General features: G+C 44.3%; 1 protein-coding gene across 3 annotated transcripts in view; it reads left to right on the top strand.

Moving 5' to 3' along the window:
• Positions 1 to 21833, top strand: part of dgkza (diacylglycerol kinase, zeta a) — a 475544-nt gene that overhangs the window by 342016 nt on the left and 111695 nt on the right. For all 3 annotated transcript variants that reach the window (XM_080190495.1, XM_080190494.1, XM_080190493.1), the window contains 3 exons: positions 790 to 888; positions 4074 to 4187; positions 9588 to 9704. In XM_080190495.1, the coding sequence (XP_080046621.1) occupies positions 790 to 888; positions 4074 to 4187; positions 9588 to 9704 (330 nt within the window). The remainder of the gene's footprint in view (positions 1 to 789; positions 889 to 4073; positions 4188 to 9587; positions 9705 to 21833) is intronic.

The raw sequence follows: 21833 nt of genomic DNA, 5'->3' as shown, positions 1-21833 counted from the left end.
CTTGGCAGTGCTAGCCTGGGCTCCCTAGCACTGCCCAAGGAGTAAAGTGCCAATGCCCAAGGGGCACCTTGGTACTGCCCACTAGGCATTGGGCAGTGCCACGGGGACAGGGCCTCATTGGGCGGGGTCCGGCTGCCACTTTGCATTTGGGTTAAGTAACAGAGAGAGGGAGGCTAGCAATCGGGGCTGGTCATCGGTGTCAGGGAGGCGAGGGGTGTCAGCCTGCTGGTGTTGAAGGATCAGTGAGTGATATTTCCTCACTTCAATGTGCAACTTGCTATAAGATGTGGGCCTCTTCACATTAATTTCCAAGCACTGATTTACTGGATTATCTCATCCAAATTGTAATTTTGTTTTTTTACTCAAAAGAAGTTACGTTGTTGAATGAAGGGGAATGGGTGAAAAGTATGACTCCGTGATGCTGTATGGGTGGATTTGATGGACAAGCTGGTCTTTTCCTTTTGATCACTTTGTGCATCTCGCATACAGGTTCAGTCAGCCATGTATTCTCACTTGCACTTGGGTCAAATGTCCAGTGTGTAAATGAATCCAGAATCTGTGAGTTTGAATAAGACTAAGTGGTAGGTGGAGTAAAATTCAGAGAATGTTGAACTGTGCTTTTGTCAAGTTGGTGAATGACATTGAGCCTCAATCCTGTTTTCCTGCCTTTTATCTCATTATCTGTCACACCTTGGAGCTTCCAATTAAACTGTTCTTGTTTTTCTCCTGTGTTCTCTCCTCTTTCTGGCATCCTTTCCCTCCTTCCCCTCCTTCCCCTTCCCACCTCAGTCCTACTAGCCCTCACTCTGACAGCGAAGCCCTTACCAGACGTCACAAGAAGTCTCTCTTCTCCTCACATTCTGGCTTCCCTTTTCCTGTGAAGAAGAGGTACTGTCATTCTTTTGCCTGTGCTTTGGTGTCATCTTTCCACTCTCTTCAGGTATTCTATATACCAGCTACATACATATATAAGAGCAAGTGGCAGCGCCAATGATGTTTTGTGGACATCAGGAGCTTTTGAAAGTTTCATTTTCAGGATGTGATATTTCTAACAAGGCCAGCATTTATTGCTGATCCTTTATCGAGCTTGAGAAGGCTTCTTTGTCAGTCTTCTTGAATGACTGCAGTCCATGTAGTGAAGGAGCTTCCACAAGGCTGCTAAGTAGAGAATTCTAGATTTTTAACCCACATTCGAAGGGACAGCGATTTATGTGCTGGATCAGGATGGTTTGTGGTGTTCCGATGCAGCCATTGTGTTTATCTAGTGGTGTGGTAGAGGTAGCAAGTTCAGAGGTGTCGTCAAAGAGCCTTGATGACTTTCTGGATGAATAGATTAACTTCCTCACACAGCCAAGTGAAAGTGTAGCAAAAATAGGATAACTGGCCTATGAACAATAGAAAGTGGGCTCTGGGTACATGAAACCTACTTCCATTTCAGAGTTGCAGAGCCAGTTGTTGTCTTTGTTAATTGAGGGACATGCCAATGACACCATCTCCTGTGCCACAGAACTTGCACAATGTAGTCCAGGAGCAAGTTTGGCCTGTGTATGTACTGTAGCCAGCCTGTGCGAGCTGTGTATTTATTTGGATTGTAGCAAGGTGAATGAGTGAGTCGCAAAAACCCAGCTTGCAGGTGCAGCAGGTGGTCAGGAAGGCGAATGGGATGCTGGCCTTCATAGCGAAGGGGATTGAATATAAAAGTAGGGAGGTCTTGCTGCAGCTGTATAGGGCATTGGTGAAGCCGCAGCTGGAGTACTGTGTGCAGTTTTGGGCGCCGCACCTGCGCAAGGATATTTTGGCCCTGGAGGGAGTGCAGAGGAGGTTTACTAGGCTGATACCGGAGTTGAGGGGATTGAGCTATGAGGAGAGGCTGAATAAACTAGGCTTGTACTCGTTAGAGTTTAGAAGAATGAGGGGAGATCTCATTGAGACGTATAAGATGATGAATGGGATGGATAGGATAGAGGTGGAGAGACTCTTCCCGCTCAAAAAAGACAGTAGGACTAGGGGGCACAGCCTCAAGATAAAGGGGAGGCGGTTTAGAACGGAGTTGAGGAGGAACTTCTTCACTCAAAGGGTGGTGAATCTCTGGAATTCTCTGCCCGTTGAAGTGGTGGAGGCTGCCTCGCTAAATATTTTTAAGAAGCGGGTTGATGGGTTCTTGATAAGAGAGGGGATTAAGGGTTATGGGGAGAGGGCGGGAAAGTGGAACTGAGCCACAACAGATCAGCCATGATCTTATTGAATGGCGGGGCAGGCTCGAAGGGCTAGATGGCCTACTCCTGCTCCTATTTCTTATGTTCTTATGTTCTTAAAACACTAGAACATCACCATGCGGGTTAAAAGAAAGAAAGATGTTGCATTTATGCAGTGCCTTTCATGATCTCAGTGCTTTACAATGGAATACTTTTGGTGTAGTCACTGTTGTAATACAGGAAGCCTTGGCAGCCAAATTACATACAGTAAAGTCCCAGAAACAGCAAAGTGATAATCTGTTTTCAATTATGACAAGCATTGTTAAAGGCCCTAGGGCTAATTTTCCTGCTTTATTTTTAGAGAATGATGTGGGATCTTTTATGTGCACCTGAGAGGGTGGATGAGGCCTTCATAGGGAGACAGAATCTCTACAGTGCAGAAGGAGGTGCATCCCTATCCCCAGAACCCATGTATTTGTCCTGCTAATCCCCCTAGCTCTCACATCTTTGGACACTAAGGGGCAATTCAGCATGGCCATCAACCTAACCTGCATATCTTTGGACTGTGGGAGAATGGGGAAGATGTGCAAACTCAACACAGATCAAGCCTGGAATTGAATCTGGGTCCCTGGCGCTGTGAGGCAGCAGTGCTAACCACTGTGCCACCATGCCTTTGTTTAACCAACCTTTCATCCGAAAGATAGCACTTCTGGCAGTATCTTCCTCAGTACTGCACCAGAGACGAATTAGGTGCTGGCATACCTGGAGAGGGCCTTGAACACAATCTCCTGATTTTGAGGCAGGAGTGCTACTTATGGAACTACAGGGGGTTATTTTGCCCCTCCTCAGTGCTCCCTACCCTTGCTTACATTCCATAGATTGCACTTCAGGGGTGCCCAGATCGGTGGATATTTGTGTTAAAGTGATGGGAGTTGACAGTGCCAAGACGCTTTGGACTTGCAGCTCATGGCTATACTGGGTCTCTAAGGGCTGCATGTCTTGTTCTTGTTAAACACAACATCCTGTTGGTTTAGAGAGATGCCTGCAGTGCATTCCAGGAATCTCATTCCACCCCTCCCACCACAATGCAGGCAATTTTCAGGCTCTTTGCCCAAGTTTCTGGGGTTGCTACATCAGCCCCAAGATGAGGCCAGCATCCTATTTGACAACTCTGGGCATCAGAGCAACATCCTGGCCTGTTGTGGCCTGGCTTCCACTCGTTGACCAATTCCACATGGTAATCAGGAGTGGGAGTTCTGGCACCAACGGGAGCAACACCAGTTTCCCAGTGTCAGTTATGAGCCTGCTGTGCAGGGAGATTGACAAAAGAACACCACGTAACCTCACTCTGCTCACACTGCATTCCTTGGCACTGTAATGGGAAGACAGAGAGGAAAACCTCCTTACAAGAAGAAGGACAGACAATCCTGGCAATTACTGCCTGGGAGAAATTCTGCCTATTTTTGAAAACTGCAAATGAGGAGGTCAAAGCAAGGTCAGAGAGGAAGCTTTTGAAATCATTTTCTCAACCCTATTAGTAATCCTGGCAATAAACAAAACCGCTAAGGCAACATGTGGCCAGAAATCAGTCACAAAACTCTGCATCGAATTCTTAACTGTAGCTCACTCATAAGTCTCACTCTCACTGTTTCTGTCCCAGTTTTTCTGTCTTGTTCGAGCTTACTCACTCACTCCCACTCACTCTTTTTACGTTCTCTCTCAAACTTCTTTCTTGCATTCACTCCTTCTTTCTTATTCTTCCTTTCTCTTTCCCTTTCTGTCTGTTTCTCTCTCTCTCTCTCTCGGACTCTCACTCTCTCTGACATGCTCAATCTTAAATTCATAGCTGACGTGTTTATTTTTGCCTTTCCATTGCAGAATTTTGGATTTGCAGAAAGCCTCCCAGAGGAAGCGTATTTCTAGCGACAGTTCAGTTGCTGAGGCGCTTGCCCACAGTGAGTCGCTCAGAGTCTCAAAGCCTTTACTCAGCAGGTGAGGGGAAGCTTCAAAAGGCGACGGATACAAAACCTAAACAAAATGCCAATGCCTGAAAAGAGGGGGAAGCCGCAGGGAGAGTGCACGGAGCTGAGCTCGATAGAAACTCTCCACAATGCACAGTTTCAAACTGGGACGGAAGGTGGCCAGACTCCCTGTTCTTTCGGAACTGCATGGTTCCCATCCATCTCTGCAGCCAGCCAGCTTTAAGTGGCTCTCAGTTGTCTGTTCTTCATCCCCCCCATTTCTTGAAAACAAGCAAATCCACTGTTCCAATCGGTTTGTGGGCATTGTTCAGATTCAAATAGAAATGACCTGCATGGAACATTAATGGTGGTGAAATGTCAGACTCAAGGGTTTCAATGCATTCTTCTGTAATTGAACCAATTGCTTGGGGGCTATGTTGATTGTGTATCAGGGGGGGAGTGTTGGAAGGGGGAGGACAAACATGATCCCCTCCACAGCTCCTTAAAAACTGCCTGTAACCACTGCCAACTCTTTAAGTAAAGCAAAAAAGACTTGCAGGGCACTTTCTCCGAGATTGGCTCTTCTGTCTTGTTGGACTGAAACAGAAAAATGCTGGAAAATCTCAGCAGGTCTGACAGCATCTGAGGAGAGAGGATAGAGCCAACGTTTCGAGTCTGACCCTTTGTCAGAGCTGAACATATCTTACGCACACTCTCTCTCCCCTCAGATGCTGTCAGACTTGCTGAGAATTGCCAGCATTTTTCTGTTTTTGTTTCCGATTCCAGCATCCACAGTATTTTGTCTTTATCTTGTTGAGCTGGCCTAGCACCGCTTGTTGTGAGCTACAGTCGCTCACTCCTTGAAAGAATTGCCTTTTTCAATGTATATCACAGTGAACAATAATTTAAAGTTTATTTATTAGTCACAAGCAGGCTTACATTAACACTGCAATGAAATTACTGTGAAAATCCTCTTGTCGTCACACTCGGCACTTGTTTGGATACACTGAGGGAGAACTTAGCATGGCCAGTGCACCTAACCCGCAAGTCTTTCAGACAGTGGGAGGAAACTGGAGCATCCAGAGGAAACCCATGCAGACACGGGGAGAATGTGCAAACTCCACATAGACAGTGACCCAAGCCGGGAATCGAACCCAGGTCCCTGGCACAGCGAAGCAGCAGTGCTAACCACTGTGCTACCGTGCTGTCCCATCCCGGGCTCTGTTATATTTAAATGGGTTTGCAGCTTCACCCATCTTAAATATCACTCCACATGTTTTCCTGATAGTGATGGGCACTGGACATTGCACAAGTTTTGAATCCCAATGGCACCTATCTGTTTGCACCCCTGCCCTCGCCACCATACATCCTGATTCAACAGTTACCTCAGTTTTAAACTTGACATCTTTGTTTTCAAATCGTTCCATAGCCTTGCCCGCCAGCCACCCGCACACCCCCATATCTGTCATCTTCTCCCAAGCTTGCAACTCTCTGAGGTCTTTGCCCTCCTGCCATTCCAGCCTCTTGTCCGTCCCTGGTTTCTCATCCCATCATTGGTTGTTATGTCTTCAGCTGCTCCCTAAACCTCTCTGCAATTCCAATTTCATTCCTCCTTTATGATCTTCCTTTGAACCAACTTCTTTGACCAAGCTTTTGGGTCAGCTGACTCGAGGTCACAGTATGTGCCTCGGTGTCAAATTTTGTTTGATGGTGCTCCTGTGAAGTGCCTCGAGATATTTTGCTACGTCAAAGGCACTATATAAATGCAAGTTGTTGTTGTTGCACAGATGCACTGTGAGTTGGGTTTCCCCCAACCCGACCCTCTACCTGTACCTCCATTCCCATCAATAGGTATATTCCCACAATAACATAGTGAGATGTATGGAATGGGTTCCCAGTCGGATATACTTGGAAGAGCTGTGGGAAGTGGGGAGGTGAAAGAGGTGTTGGTGAGACAATCGGGTGGAAGCAGGATTCACTTGAGCTTGTGGAGTGCCTGGAGTTTAGCTTCCTCTCCACTCCCTGGAAGACGACTGGCGCAAGAAGAAGGGCGGGAGGAAGTGAAAAGAGGGAAGCTTTGTAACCTCTGAGACCACTGGAAGGGCAGTGGCTTGACTATATTTTACCTTACAGCAATAGAGAAATCGAAGCAGGGTCCCCTCACCCTGACTGCTATCAAATGCTTCTTCTTGCTGGTCAATGAACATTGTCAATTTTGGCAAACCCAATTTAAAGTTCAAAAGTTTATGAATTGGTGGCACAAGTAGATTTACATTAACACTGCAATGAAGTTACTGTGAAAATTCCCTAGTCACCGCACTCTGGTGCCAGTTCAGGTATACTAAGGGAGAATTTAGCATGACCGATGCACCTAACCAGCACGCCTTTGGGACTGTGGAGGAAACCAGAGCACCCAGAGGAAACCCAAGCAGACACAGGAGAAAGTGCAGACTCCACACACATAGTGACTCAAGTCAGGAATCAAACCCGGGTCCCCGGTGCTGTGAGGCAGCAGTGCTAACCACTGTGCCACCGTGCTGGGTTCTCTGATGGTATATGATCTCACAGCAAAACCCCACTTGCCACTTTGTTTCTACTGGCTGGTTAATCCATTTTTTTTAAATCAGGTAAATGTGCAGAATATTTTCTCACTTCTGGTTGCAAAGCCCGAATCCATTCGAAATCCGCCCTGCCTAAGCTGCAATCAGTTTTTGTCACCTCACACCATAAAAACAGTTGCACTGAAAATAACTCAATGGAAGGAAGATTTTGAACACATGGAATTTAAACCATTTTTGTGTAAGAAGGCCTCATCCAAAAGTCTTTTCAGTAATATGTGTGTGCAAGTGCATTGTAATGTTGGAGATTGTCCCTGAGCAGGATTTACCGTGTGCCCCATGGCCTACCATTGGAATCTTCTGGTCCCGTAACTGTCAGAGGCGTTTCCAGTTGTTTGCCATTGTTCTGCCATTCAGCCCCTCAAGCCTGTTCTGCCATTCTGCCCCTCAAGTGTGTTCTGCCATTCAATTAGACCATGGCTGATTTATGCCTCAATGCAGTTGGCCCAACTTAAAATCCAGGTTTGTTTATCCAACAAAAATCTCAGCTGCAATTGACACGGCATTCACAACTTCTGGGAGAGGATTGCAGATCTGTAATTTCTTTCTGTGGAAAACGTGCTTCCTGATTTCCCTGAATGTTTTTTTAAGATTGTGCTCTGGATACCCCCAGCAGATGAAGTTGTTGCTGGGGTGGCACGGTGGCACAGTGGTTAACACAGCTGCTTCACAGCGCCAGGGACTTGGGTTCAATTCCCAGCTTGGGTCACTGTGGAGTTTGCACATTCTCCCTGTGTCTGAATGAGTTTCCTCCCACATTCCAAAGATGTGCAGGTTAGGTTCATTGGCCATGCTAAATTGCCCCTTAGTGTCCCGGGATTCATAGGGTATATATGTGGGGTTACGAGGGTAGGGCCTCAGTGGGATTGTTGTTGGTGTAGACTCGATGGGTTGAATGGCCTCCTTATGCACTGTAGAGATTCTGTGATTATTTACCTAAGTGAATTCTTCTGTCCTTTTAAGATCTTGATTAGATCAGCCCTTAACCCGTTTTTCCCCCCAAATGCATACTTTATTCATAAAATATCTAAAAGAACATTTTAAAATGGTGATCACAGAAAATTCAGTGACATTCAGGTTTTCTACATAGATTATATGCATTATAAGGTGTTTCAATACAACTATAATACATGTAATATTTACTGTGGACATTTAATGTGCACCATACAGCCCAAGGATTTCTGCACACTTTCCAGCCCCTCAGTTTGATTTCTTTTCTGACAAAATATACTTTATTTGTAAAGTGCCTGAAAGAACATTACAAACATTTCAAAGTGGCCATTACAAATGGTGCAAAGGTATTTAAGCTGTTCTACGTAGAACTAGTCGCACTCTGAGGTGCTAGAATACAATGTAATCTTCATTATATCTGTTCAGTGAGAGTCATACGGCCTGATTCCACTGCCCTCAGTTCAGGGCGGCTGATAGGTCTTAGACAGCGATCTTCTATTGTTCCTTTAATCATACCGGCCTCAGAGTTTAACCCTTTAAGCCCCAGCACCATTCCGGGCTCTACAGCTTCAAGTTCAGTATATCCCTCCTAAGATATGATCATCAGCTGATAGGGTCTGACCAAGGCTCTGTACAGGTGAAGCACCACTTCCTGAGTATTCTGTTCCATTGCCCTTTAGATGGAGGACATCATTTCATTAGCTTTTGTTTTAAGCTTGTTTTAACTGTTAGTGTGTACATAAACATTCACGGTTTGTAGTTTCTTAGTGTGATCAAAATAGTCCGATTTGTCACTCTTGGGTTTGATGTGTATATGACATTACACTTGTGGAATTCCTTTTGCCACAGCTTTGACAACCCACTTAATCTATCAGTGTGTCTGTGCAACTTGAATATAAGCCTCTCTTTTTCTTCACTCAAAACATTGATAAATGTCTTCAAAGGTTGAATCCCAAGTACAAATCTCTGAGTAAACGTCACTTCTTACACCGTGGCAATCATGGTATATGTTCTTTTTCCCTACCCTCAGTCCCCTACCCTGTAGCCAATTTCAGAGTTTTTAGAGGTTATTTATTAGTGTCACAAGTAAGCTTACATTAACACTGCAATGAAGTTACTGTGGAAAATTCCCTGGTCACTACACTCCTGTATACGCCTGTTCGGGTACACTGAAGGAGATTATAGTGTAGCCAATGCACCTAACCAATACGTGTTTTGGACAGTGGGAGGAAATTGGAGCACCCAGAGGAAACCCAAGCAGGGAAGAACGTGCAGACTCCACACAGTGACCCAAGCAGGGAATTGAACCCAAGTCCCTGGCTCTGTGAGGCAGCGGTGCTAACCACTGTGCCACCATGCTACCCGTCCAATCCATACCACAAGCTGCAGGCAATACCATACATGTATGCTAATAATCTTTTTTTGGAATCTAATCAAATGCCTTCTGGAAGTCCATAAAGATTACATCTACAGACTTTCCCTATCCACAATGTTCATAGAATCTCTGCAATGTAGAAGGAGGACATTTGGTCCATTGACCACAATCGCACCCAGCCCCTATAACCCCACATATTTACCCTGCTAATCCCCCTGACACTAGGGTCAATTTAGCATAGCCAATCAACCTAACCCAGATTAATGACCTAATCAAAATACTTAACTCCTCAAAGAACTAGTCAATTAGCCAAACCCAATTTCTGTCACACAAAACCAAGACTGTCTGACTGCAATGAGATTTTTTAAGTACCTTGCTATAAATAAGCAGTTTAATGTTGGGAATTCTCTAATAAAAAGAGTGGAATGCAGCCTTCAGCCCAAGGATATATGAACTGTAACCTGTTTCTGTTTCCTCATTATTGCAGGGCAGGTGCCAAGATAGCCAGTGTTCATCGGTCGAATACCACAGCGGCGGATTTTAAACCATCTTCTGTACCAACTGTGGCACAGGGTACAACGTCACCCCAGGCAGCAATGTCACGGTATGGACTTGAGACTGGAGCTCTTTGTGGAGAGAGTTCCCTTTTTGACAGATTTTGATAGCAGAGAACAATTCCTTCTCTTTCCCCTCTGCATGCTTAGTGTGTTAAAGCAAGCGTGTGCAGTAATCACCAAGCAGGCAATAGCTTCCGCAGTGACTAAATGGGGCTGTCTGAACCCTTCTCTGAATTTTGTCAGGAGACAGTCTTTAATGATGAATCATTGATTTGGGTGCACCACAGCTGCAGTGAAGGGTCCTGCAAGGCCCCACTTGTGTCAATTTGCTGCACAAAGGTCTTGGCCAGTCTGGAAGTGGTTGGCGAGTGCCCAGTGTTGACATGGAGGTTGAAGCTGGGAGGGTGGGCTGTGTGATGAGGAAGTGGTTTTTAATGGTGGTGTTTTGGTTCATTCCTGCTGCTGTATGACCTCTGTTGTTATTTCTTGGCACTGTGGTCTTAGCCATACAGGCTGGCATGATGGGAGGCATGCAGCAGGCGGATTCATAAAGTCCTTGTATAGTGGCAGGCTTGGGTTGATCTAAACCATCTCCAAGACCTTTCTTGTCACAATTTTCTTCCTTATACGAGCGGATGGGATGTCACTCAGGACCAGGAGCCAGGGGAGTGATGTTGATCAGAGAGTACCAGAGACATTGTCGTGTTAAGCTGGGTATCTACAAGACTGGTTTGGGATGAGTTGTACCATACTGGTGCACAGCACTTGGCAGTCAAGTAGGCAATAGCAAGAGTTGAGGTCCTTAAGGTTTGATTATCTATCTGCATCCCATGAAGAGCCAGCAAGATTGCTGAGGAGGTTGTGTTGCATTTTCAGTTTTGCTGCTGTCTTGCTCAGATGTGTGTTAGATGTCAGTATCCAGTCAGGGGTAACACCAAGATAAGCGGGGTTTTGTTTGTGATTCAGTCCTTCGTCATTCAAGGAGATGTTGAGTTCCCTCCAGGCACTGGAATTGGAGAGGTGGAATATACTTGAGACAGTTTTGTTGCTGCTGGGCTGAAGGCTCCATGTCTTACAGTAGTTGGGCAGCTTGGCAACATCGTTGTTTAGTGGTGCATCTCATCGAGAAAATGTCTGAGAACTCATAACAATGTTATCTCATTTATTATTGGTGAATTATGACAGTACAGACATGGACTCGATGCTCACAGGTAAACATTTTTTTTCAGTGGTTGGATTTGGAAGATTAGTGTGCATGTTTTCCATTAGACCTTCCAAACAAGCATTAGTCAAGCACTGCATTAATGCAGCCACAGTTTAGCACTGAGCCTTCCAGCTTTCATGGCCAACTTATTTGCTGTAGTCTCTGTGACTTCCTGCCCTGGGAGCTCACTATGGGGGTGTTAGAAAATGGCATGTAATAAGTTAAAAAGTTTCTTATGCAATGGATGAGGGATAAATTTAAAGGAATGTGACCACTCAAAGATAAGTGGATGTATGTGTTGGTAAAGATGCTGCAGGTATTTTATATGCACGTTTTAATCTTGCAAAATTTTCTTCAGTAATGAAAAATTAGTACATGAACAAAATATTAGAGTTTGATTATATTGTTACAATTCAAAATTGATCAATTATAATAGTAAAATTGCCTTGGATGATGCAGCAATAAAAGGGTGGGCAATACTTGGTGGCTGAGAGACTGAGCAATTAATGTGGCTGTTTCAGTATTAGAGTGAGTATTGAGAATACCGTGTCAGCCGTTAAGTTAGAGATTGAAGGGATAGAGTCAACAGTGCAGTGGATGGACTCTACAGGACTGCAAGTGATGCCTAGGCATGGTGGCACAATGGTTAGCACAGCTGCCTCACAGCGCCAGGGTTCAATTCCCAGTTTGGGTCACTGTGTGGAGTTTTTACGTTCTCCCTGTGTCTGTGTGGGTTTCCTCCGGGTGCTCCAGTTTCCTCCCACAGTCCGAAAATGTGCGTGTTAGATGAATTGATAGATTCTCCCCTCAGTGTACCCAAACAGGCACCAGAGTGTAGCAACTAGGGGACTTTCACAGCAACTTCATTGCAGTGTTAATGTAAGCCTACTTGTGACTAAGAAATAAACTTTACTCCACTTTAACTTTACTTTTAGTTTAAAGAACACAACATTTGTGCTACAACAAACAACACCTACGTCTGAAATTACCGCAAAATCTCCTGATTAAAACTGGATTCATTCTCCACTTAAATGCAGTGAGCGGAGGAACTCAGCCAATATTCTGGGGACCCGGACTTCAAATCCCACCATGGCAAATGCTGCAATTTGAACTCAAAAAATATCCGGATGACAATGAAACCATTGTCGATTGTTGGAAAAACCCATCTGGTTCACTAATAGCCTTTAGGGAAGGAAATCTGCTTTCCTTACCTGGTCTGACCTACATGTGACTCCAGAGCCCCAGCAATGTGGTTGACTCTCAACTGCCCTCCAAAAGCAACTAGAGATGTACAATAAATGCTGGCCAGCCAGTGACACCCATGTCCCATGAATGAATTTAAAAAAAGAGAATATTACATATAAGTCTCCTTCTAACATTCAAACCCATGTTATCAGTCAAGTCTGACCTTGGTCACTGATTCGCTCACAAGGCCCTTGGGCACAATGTCACAGGTCTCTTGGCACATTAAGAAGCTGGGCCATGTCTTTTCCCAGTTCTGTATTGTCCAGTCTAATCTGTGAACTTCTACTCATATCTTCACATTCACGTGCCCCAGGACTATCTTCTCGTTGACTAAAATTGGACATAGCTCCTGAAATCCAATTTTTCCAATACTTCAGATGGGCAGTGATGCTTTAAATTTTAATAGTGATCTTCCCTGTGGTGATGTCTGTTCATTTTAGAAAAGAGGACAGTAGCAGAATTTGGAGTGTTGGAAAATTCAGTGCTTAAAGGCAGATGAGATGAGATGAAATAAGAAGGCAAGCCTGACTGTGAGTGAATGAAAATGCTTTCTTGTTGGAAGAGGTTATCGGACGGCTGGTAAGACGGGGACACAAGCAAGCTACGAGGTTACTTTCAAACCAAGCACAAATCTACAGGGTTTTCAGAAAGCTAACTCATACTCTCTTTTAAGCAAAGAATCGAGGCTGTGTGCATCAAATGATTAGCCTAACAGTCAACTGAATTTAGTTTAGTCACCAACTGTTTTGTAAAAAGTGATTTGAAAAACTTCAGATGTGTGAAGTTTCCTGTTGCATCTTGACTTTTAATATTCAGTGCTGTAGGGAATGCTGAATGTTTTGATTTGGTTTATTGTTGTCACATGTATTGGCAAACAGGGAAAAGTATTGTTTCTTTCACGCTATACAGACAAAGCATACCGTTCATAGAATACATAGGGGAGAAGGAAAGGAGACAGTGCATTTGCAGGTATGATCAGGAAGACCCTGTGTCCTAGTTCTTCTAAATGTCACCTTTGGATTATATATATTTGCAAAAACCGTTGATGGAAGTCTTCAATTTAAATGCATTCATTGCACCTAAAGGTGCATTTATTTTGATTTGATTCATTATTGTCACATGTATCAATATACAGTGAAAAGTATTGTTTCTTGCACACTATACAGACAAAGCATACCATTCATAGAATAGGAAAGGAGAGAGTGCAGAATGTAGCGTAACAGTCATTGCTAAGGTGCGCAGAAAGATCAAATACCACAACAATTGCATTGTTGTGAATCAATTTCCACTTCAGTGGTAAAGGAAGGGAAAGGACTTGTGTTTTAATACCACCAATTCAGGACCTGGCAGGAGTGAAGCCATGATCAGACAGGGGACGAGGCTAGTCCATAGTACTGGAGGTGTACTGACACCTGCCATCTTGGTTTGCCTAAGATAGGTTGGAGTAAAGGATCAGGGTCAAACCGAAGTTTTATCTGATGTAGTTTTTCAAAGCCATCTTGGCCTTTAGGCTAAGTTGAAGTTCAGATCAAGCCCAGTAGGGGGTGCAATGCCTCATCCTGTCAGCTTGGATCTTGTCTGTCCCTCATATAGAGATCGTGATTGGGCTTAATTTGAATCTCCCCTTCCATCTCTTTGGCCCCATTTTCTAACTAACCTTTTAACATTTGGCTGCAGCAATGGGGCTGGCCATAGTTATAACTTGAAATTTCCCCACAAGTTGTATACAGGTACCCATAGAATGGAATATGAGGTGTGGCGAATCACTAATTGTTACAGCCTTTTCCTCTCTGCCTCCCACTCACATCCCCTTTTTAAGTTCCATTAAAGTGACAGTCACTCCCAGTTTCCAGTTTAGAGAAAAGGGTCACACCCATAGGGTTGACCTCTCTTTTCTTTAACAAGATACCAACACACCTACTCTTCCAACACTTGGTTTCAGTTTTAGAAATTGCTGCTGCAGCTCCACAGCTAACTTTAGACCAAAGTTTCACTTGCTGAGACAAAGCACATAATACGAAAGCTCCGGCATCTGTTTTATTCCTGAAGATCAAGGGTACTTGCAAGTAACTGGCAGAAACTTCTCATTTTGTTTGATGCACATCAAACTCTGGCTTTCAGAAAGAACTGTTGATGATTTATTTTTCTCATTAAATGTATGTCCTTCAATGAGCCTCGCCCTGGCAGGCACATCTCATATCAGTAGCACTGATGGCAGCCACCAGCTTGTGGACATCACACATTCCACAGCCAGGCTTTCACTCTGGCCATCTGGAATTTGATGCGCTGTGCATAATGGCTGATGCCCACTGACTGCGCTGCACACTTTCGTCAACATCAAACTGACCAGCGCAGGGAACGTGCTACCAGCTTCCATCAAAATGCAGTGGAGTATTGTGTAAGGCTGCTTGAGGGAGCCGGACAAAATGCTCGAAGTAAGAAGACTTTGAAGAGTTCTAAGTACCCCCTGTAGTGTGGATAGTGTCAATGCATACTAAATCCCACAGGCTTGTGCCACACTTGGTTGGAGATCTGCAAGAATCTATAATAAGGAGAGGCTGAAGCAGCAGGAGGACAAGGGAGTTGCAGGAGCAATCCACAGGGAGCTCAGGGACATGCATATGAGCGTGTTCTGTACACATGTGAGAAAGGTAAATAAAATATCACAGCTAAGACTGCAGATCCTTGTATGACAATGTGTTGTTTGTTATATTGGGTTCAAGTGTCTTGTACCAATCAATAATTAATTGTGCGTATGATACATATAATGTCAAATATAAAACTCTAATACTAATTTTCATGCAGCAAGGTACCCTCCCTATGCCCCATCTCCTGGTTCCTGGTTGCCATGTATTATAGTTGCATCTCTGATCTTTCAAACAGATGTTAATTTATATTCCTGTATGCCTGAATCCATTGAGACCACACTTCAGGTAGCACATAATGTGGCTTTCTTTCTGTTCAGATTCACTTTAGTAATATCTACGCTTATCCTTTGGGGGGGATTTGACATGCTCTATTGATTGTATTGATGACCTGGTCACTAGTTCAATATTGTTGGGCAGAATTGACTGCCATCTTTCCTCCATGACAACAGTGACTATGCTTCAGAAGTTACTTCAGTGGCTGCAGTCATAATGGCTATCCATTGCCATGTAGGTCAGAGATGTAGGTTCATGTACTCTTTCTTTCACTTCAACCAATCCCGAATTTGTATGGACGCTTCTCAAAGCCATAAGCCTTTAATTCAGGAAGGCAACTACCTAGTGGTATTATCACTAAACTATTAATCCAGAAACTCAACTAATGTTCTGGGGACCTGAATTCGAATCCTGCCACAGCAAGTGACAGAATTTGAATTCAATTCAAAAAAATCTGGAGTTAAGAGTCGACTGATAACCCTGAAAACCATTGTCAATTATAGGATAAACCCAACTGGTTCACTAATGTCCTTCAGGGAAAGAAATCTGCTGTCCTTACTTGGTCTGGCTTACATGTGACTCCAGAGCTACAGCAATGTTGTTAGTCTAACCTGCCCTCTGAACAAGGGCAACTAGGGATGGACAATAAATGCTGCCTAGCCAGTGGTGCCCATGTCCCCATGAATGAATATTAAAAAAATGAAGAAATAAAAGAACGCTAAACTTTACAAAATAATGTTGATTTTTTACTGGATGCAGTCTTCTTCTCAAATTGGGGATTGAACCGTTATTTGTAATTATTGATTTAATGGTAAGAAACTTCATCCCGTACCATGTGCAACCTGTTAGAGTTACAGCACATTATCTATTTGAATGTTAACTGAACTGAATGGTGCAGCTCAGAGCAGAAAAGTGGGCAGATGATTAGAGCTCTGCATGGAGGGAGTTCTGTAATTATGTGGAAATAGCTGTTGATATGATGCGAAAGGAACAAACTTGTTCTTGATGTGAATCATAGAATCCCTACAGTGCAGAAAGAGACCATTTGGCCCTCGAGTCTGCACTGACCACAATTCCACCCAGGTCCCACATATTTACCCTGCTAATCTCCCTGACACTAGGGTCAATTTAGCATGGCCAACCAACCTAACCCACACATCTTTGGACAGTGGAAGGAAACCAGATCACCTGGGAAGCCCATGCAGGCATGGGGAGAACATGCAGACCACACAGACATTGGCGCAAGCCAGGAATTGAACCCAGGTCCCTGTGAGGCAGCAGTGCTAATGATTGTGTCACCATGCCGCCCATTGTTCTGACATTGTGAAATGCAAGTCTTTCTATTTTTAACTACCCCAGAGCACTTTTAAAACAAAATGTTCTTGGCAAAGTCAATGCTTATTGTCCACCCCTACTTGCTCTTGAGTCGCATACATCTGGCTGTGTGGCTTGTTAGGCCATTGCTGTGGGACTGGAGTCTCGAGTAGCCAGATCAGCTAAGGCTGGCAGATTTCTTCCTCTGAAGCAGATGGACTTTTATGACGATCTGATAGTTTCATGATCATCACTAAGAAGATTAGCATTTTATTCCAGATGTGCTAATTGACTCAATTTAAATTCCCTCAGTTGCTGTGATGGGAGTTGAACTCATATCCAGAGCATTCACCCAGATGTTTGGATTGCTAGGAGCATTGTTACTATGCTATTGCCCCCATCAGTCTGTAGCCTGGTGAAGAACATGGCAGTTGACGACAAGGATTAGATTAAAATATTGGTGTGAAAATAGTTTGATAACAAAAATTTACTAGTTAGATTTCTGCTACCATATTCTTTGAAGAACCACGCTACGCTAAATTGCCCCTTGGTGTCAGAGGGAATAGCGGTGTAAGTAGGTAGAGGGATAGAGCCTGTGTGGGATTGTTGTTGGCATGGGTCCGATGGACCAAATGGCCTCCTGCACTGCAGGGATTCTGTGAAGATGTTAACAGAATAATTGTGGCAATAGTGTTCGTGCAGTTCCTGTTATCTATATCGGGGTGTTGTCTAATCTGGAAGGAACATTTTAGATAGGTAGGGTGAACAACCTCTGGGATTGAATACTACACTCTCAAACTGGGAAGTCTTCCCAGCATTGGCCGATGTATTATAAAATATGATGATATCAGACAGCGTTTCTGATATTTTCTTATTGGTTTTCAAAATGGTATGCGGGTGAGTTAAAAAATCGGAACCCTGACCGTGTGATGTTGATCTCAATTAAACGTGTATTCAAGATCATAAACGACTCTGCTGACTCCCATAAAACAGTCTGAGGACAATAATACGCTTTGAGTCTGGGTCGCATCATGTGTGGAACTTGTTTCCTCATGGGTAAGCTTGTTAGGGCAGGCTTCAAAGCTGCTGCTGAGCCTAGAGTCTCAGCTTAGCAGGTAGTATTTCAGTAACTGTAGGAGTGAATGACAGACTGTCCATTCAAACATCTCTTCCCAGCTTTTTTTTCATTCATTCGTGGGACATGGGGCGTCGCTGGCTGGCCAGCATTCATTGCCCATCCCTAGTCACCCTTGGAGGGCAGTAGAGAGTCAAGCACAATGCTGCTGCTGTGGAGTCATATGTAAGCCAGATCAGATACGGATAGATTTCCTTCCCTAAAGGACTTTAGTGAACCAGATGGGACTTTCGATAATTCCAGATATCTTTTATTGAATTCAAATTCCACCATCTACCATGGTGGGATTTGAACCTGGGTTCCCAGAACATTATTGAGTTTCTGGATTAATAATACCACCAGGCCATCGCCTCCCTTCTGAGTGCTAGACTTTGGTCCTGTCCATCTCACAGTGTTGTATATTATCTGTAACAGAGGGGCTTTGTGGTATCAATGAGTGACAGTCTCCAGTGGAGAGGGGAGGAGGAGGGTGAGAGGAAGAAGAGTAGAGCAGGAGGTCCAGAATGCACTGGTGAACAGGACACAGCAGTGCTGGGCTCGGAGGGCCAAAGGGCACTTGGTGATCCTCAGCAGCTGTGCAGAAGGTCTTATGCAGCCCCTAAAGTCTAAAGACAGAGATTGAATTATCTGCAATTGTCAGTGACTCAATACAGGAAAAGACTCAGGCTAGCAAGTGTCATAGTCACATCACAATGTGACATGTTCGCAGGGCAGATCTCCTCCAACTGCATAGGAAAGACACCCGATGCCTATAACTTTGAAGTTGCATTCTTGTGACAGGCAGCCTGTGGAGACCTCAGCAGCATCACACAATGTATTGTGTGCCACTGCAGAAAGGACCTCACTGCCGCTATGTTACAAGGGGCTCAGAATTAGATATCCTTCACCCACATGTACACAGTCCACTGGATAAAGCCCGAGGAATTGCAGTGATAGCTGGTTTCCCCAGGGCGCAGGGAGCCATTAATCACACTCATGTCACCAACCCATTATCAGCTCAGTGTTTGCCAGCCTATACTCGTGCATCTGCCAACTGCCACTGCAATGTGATCATTGCTTGAAAAGTGCAATGACATTATCAAGGGCAGTTGTGTCCGCATTTAATCATGCTGCCCTTGAAGAGCAGTCAAACTCACCTCTTTCCTGCATTCACAAGCACATCCTGCAGCATACTGGCCCAAGATGCACATTCTCAAACCTTACCCACCTTGGTTATCCTCATTCGGTCACTGAGCCTTTCCTGCCATTGGGAGCATGTCCTTCTGACCAACTTAACACCGTTGATGTCCTCGGCCACCACCTCCCACATTGCACATGTCTGCCTTGGCTTTCTCCTCTTTCTAGGGGTTGACATCAGCTGAATATAGTGAGCAGAGACGGAGGGCTCTGAGGCGATGAATCTAAGGGCTGGTTTGGCCCCTCTCCACCATCACTATCTTGCTCCAATGACACTCCTATGTCTTGTACTGAAACATGTAACAGCTCTACAAAGACATAGAGAACCTGTTCCCGATTGAAAAGAATGCAATCTCTGAACAGTGCCATGGTTTGGAGATAACAAAACTCGAAACAAATCAGAAGTCTGCAAACTGCCCAATGACAAATTATCCCAAGAGTTTTCACGTGATCCTGCATTTCCAGCTCCGCGGATACCATCCTGTGCCCAGGGAGTACTGCCTGTGACTTTGTTCCAGGTCATGGCCCACAGTTTCGGTGGCCGGACATCCCACCCTTCAACATTCGTTAGGTGGGATGAAGGCCTCAAACCTACCCTTCTGCTTAATTAGCCCCAATCAACGTATTATCAGGCACATTCTGAAGGTGGGCCCAGAAATCAAACCCTCCTTGTGCAGAACCCTACCCACAGCATATTTACTCCACCCATCCGTTGACTCGATCTACACTTCCTGCTGCCTTGGGAAACCTGCCAGCATAATCAAGGACCCGATGCATCCAAACATACTCTCTTCCATCACCTTCTGTCCAGGAAAAGCTACAAAAGTCTGAGGTCATGGATCGACTGACTCAAGAACAGCTTCTTCCCTGCTGCTGTCAGACTTTTGAATGGATTTGCCTCACATTAAGTTGATCATTCTCTAAACCCTAGCTATGGCTGTAACACTACATACTGCACCCCCTCCTTTCCTTCTCCCCTATGTACTCTATGATTGATGTGCTTTGCCTGTACAGTGTTCAATAAACAAAATTTTTCACTGTATCCCAATATGTGTGACAATAAATCAAATCAAATAGCCCTTAGAATGAGAAACATAATAGAAGTGAGCCCTGAAGAAACTAAAAGTGATCTCTCATCTTATGGATCCACAGAGAATACCAGAAATGGAATAATACATGACCATAAATCCACAGTATCTGTGAGTCACTCTCAGAGCCATTCTACATCCTCTACGTACCCCATAATTTAAAAATAAATCACAGAATTTTTACAGTGCATGAGGACATTTGGCCCATCATGTCTGCACCAACTCTCTGAACACGCTGTTCACTTAGTGCCATTCTTCCTCCTCCTCCAAATAATCCTGCAAATTCTTCTTCCAAATTCCAAAATCAATGCTTCAATTGAAGCTGCCACTCTCAGGCTGTGCATTCCTGAACTTAGCTGCTTGCTACATTTTTCCTTGTATCGCTTTTGCTTCTTTCACCAACTCCTTCAAGTCTGTGCCCTCTCGTTCTTGATTCTTTCATGATTGGGAACTGTTTCTACCTATCTGCTCTATCATCACCACTCATGATTTTGAATACCTCTATCAAATCTCTCCATTTTCTTTTCTGTGAGGGAAATGATCTTAACTCCTGCGATCTACCTTCATTATTAAGTTGCTCATCCCTAGAACGATTCTCATGAATCATTCTGCACTCTTTCTCCAATGCCTTCACCTCCCTCCTAAAGTGTGACACCCAGAACTGGACATAATACCCCAACTGAGGCTGCGTTAGTGATTTAAACAAGTTCAACATAACCATCTTGCTCTTGTACTCTATGGCCCTGTTAATAAAGCCTGGGATACTAAGTGGAATTTTACCAGTACATCCACCTGAGACACATACGATCCCGCCCGACGCCAACAGAGAACGTCGTTTTCCGAGCCTCGCCTGCCCCCAGAATCGGGGTGGGCATGCCGGTAAAATTCCGGCCACTGTATGCATTATTCACCATGCCCTCAAGCTTGATATGGCTCCTGTTCTGCCCAAGATCGCAAGAAACTACAAAAGGTCATGAATGTAGCCCAACCCATCAAGTAAACCAGCCTCCCATCCATTGACTCTGTCTATACTTCCAGCTGCCATGGCAAAACAGCCAGCATAATTAAGAGCCCCACAAATGCCAGACGTTCTCTCTTCCACCACCTTCCGTCAAAACAAAGATACAAAAGTCTGATGTCACATACCAACTGACTTAAGAATTGACTTCTTCCCTTCTGCCATCAGACTTTTGAGTGGACCTATCTTACATTAAGTTGATCTTTCTCTACACCTAGCTATGACTGTGACACTGCATTCTGCACCCTCTTGTTTCTTTATCTGTGAACAATATGCTTTGTCTGTATAGCGAGCAAGAAACAGTATTTTTCAACGTATATTAGTATATGTGACAATAAATCAAATTTAAAAAAGCAGAGGTAGGCAGTTTGGCCCCTCTACCCTACTCTGCTATTCAGTAAGATCATGGCTGATCTATAAGCGTTTCAAATTCCACATTCCCATCTACCCCCAGATTGCCATTGCCCATCTGTCTATTTCTTTAAAAATATTCAGTCACCCTGTCTCCTCCGCCTTCTGAGGCAGAGTGTCAAAGCCGTATAAACTTCTGATTGAAAACAATTCTTCTCATCTCTGTCCTAAAAGCTAACCCCTAATTTGAAAACTTGATGTGGAGATGCTGGTGTTGGACTAGAGTGGACAAGATGAGAGCACACAACACCAGGTTATAGTCCAACATGTTTATTTGAAATCACGAGCTTTCAGAGTGCTGCTCCTTAGCCAGGAAGACTTCACCCTAAGAAGGAGCAGCGCTCCGAAAGTTTGTTGGTCCAAAGTTTATTGTGTGACATCTCATCTAATTTTAAAACAGTGATCTCTAGTTCTGGACCCACCCAGAGGAGGAAACAGCCTTTCCTTGTCCACCTTGTCAAGACCATTCAGGATCTTCTATACTTCAATTAAGTCTGTCCAACCTTTCCTCATGAGGCAATCTGCATAGTCCAAGTATCTAGAACTGTTGGTTCAGTGGATGGCGTAGATCCTTGTCGTAGAATCTTGCATAGAATCCTACAATGCAGAAGGAGGCCATTTGGCCCATCAAGTCTGCAGTGGTCACAATCTCATCCAGGCCCAA

The sequence above is a fragment of the Carcharhinus amblyrhynchos genome, chromosome 6 (assembly GCF_965287045.1).
Source record: "Carcharhinus amblyrhynchos chromosome 6, sCarAmb.v2.hapA, whole genome shotgun sequence".
Lineage (NCBI taxonomy): Eukaryota > Metazoa > Chordata > Chondrichthyes > Carcharhiniformes > Carcharhinidae > Carcharhinus > Carcharhinus amblyrhynchos.
The sequence above is the reverse complement of the archived record's forward strand: the minus strand, read 5'-3'. Positions and strand labels throughout refer to the sequence as shown.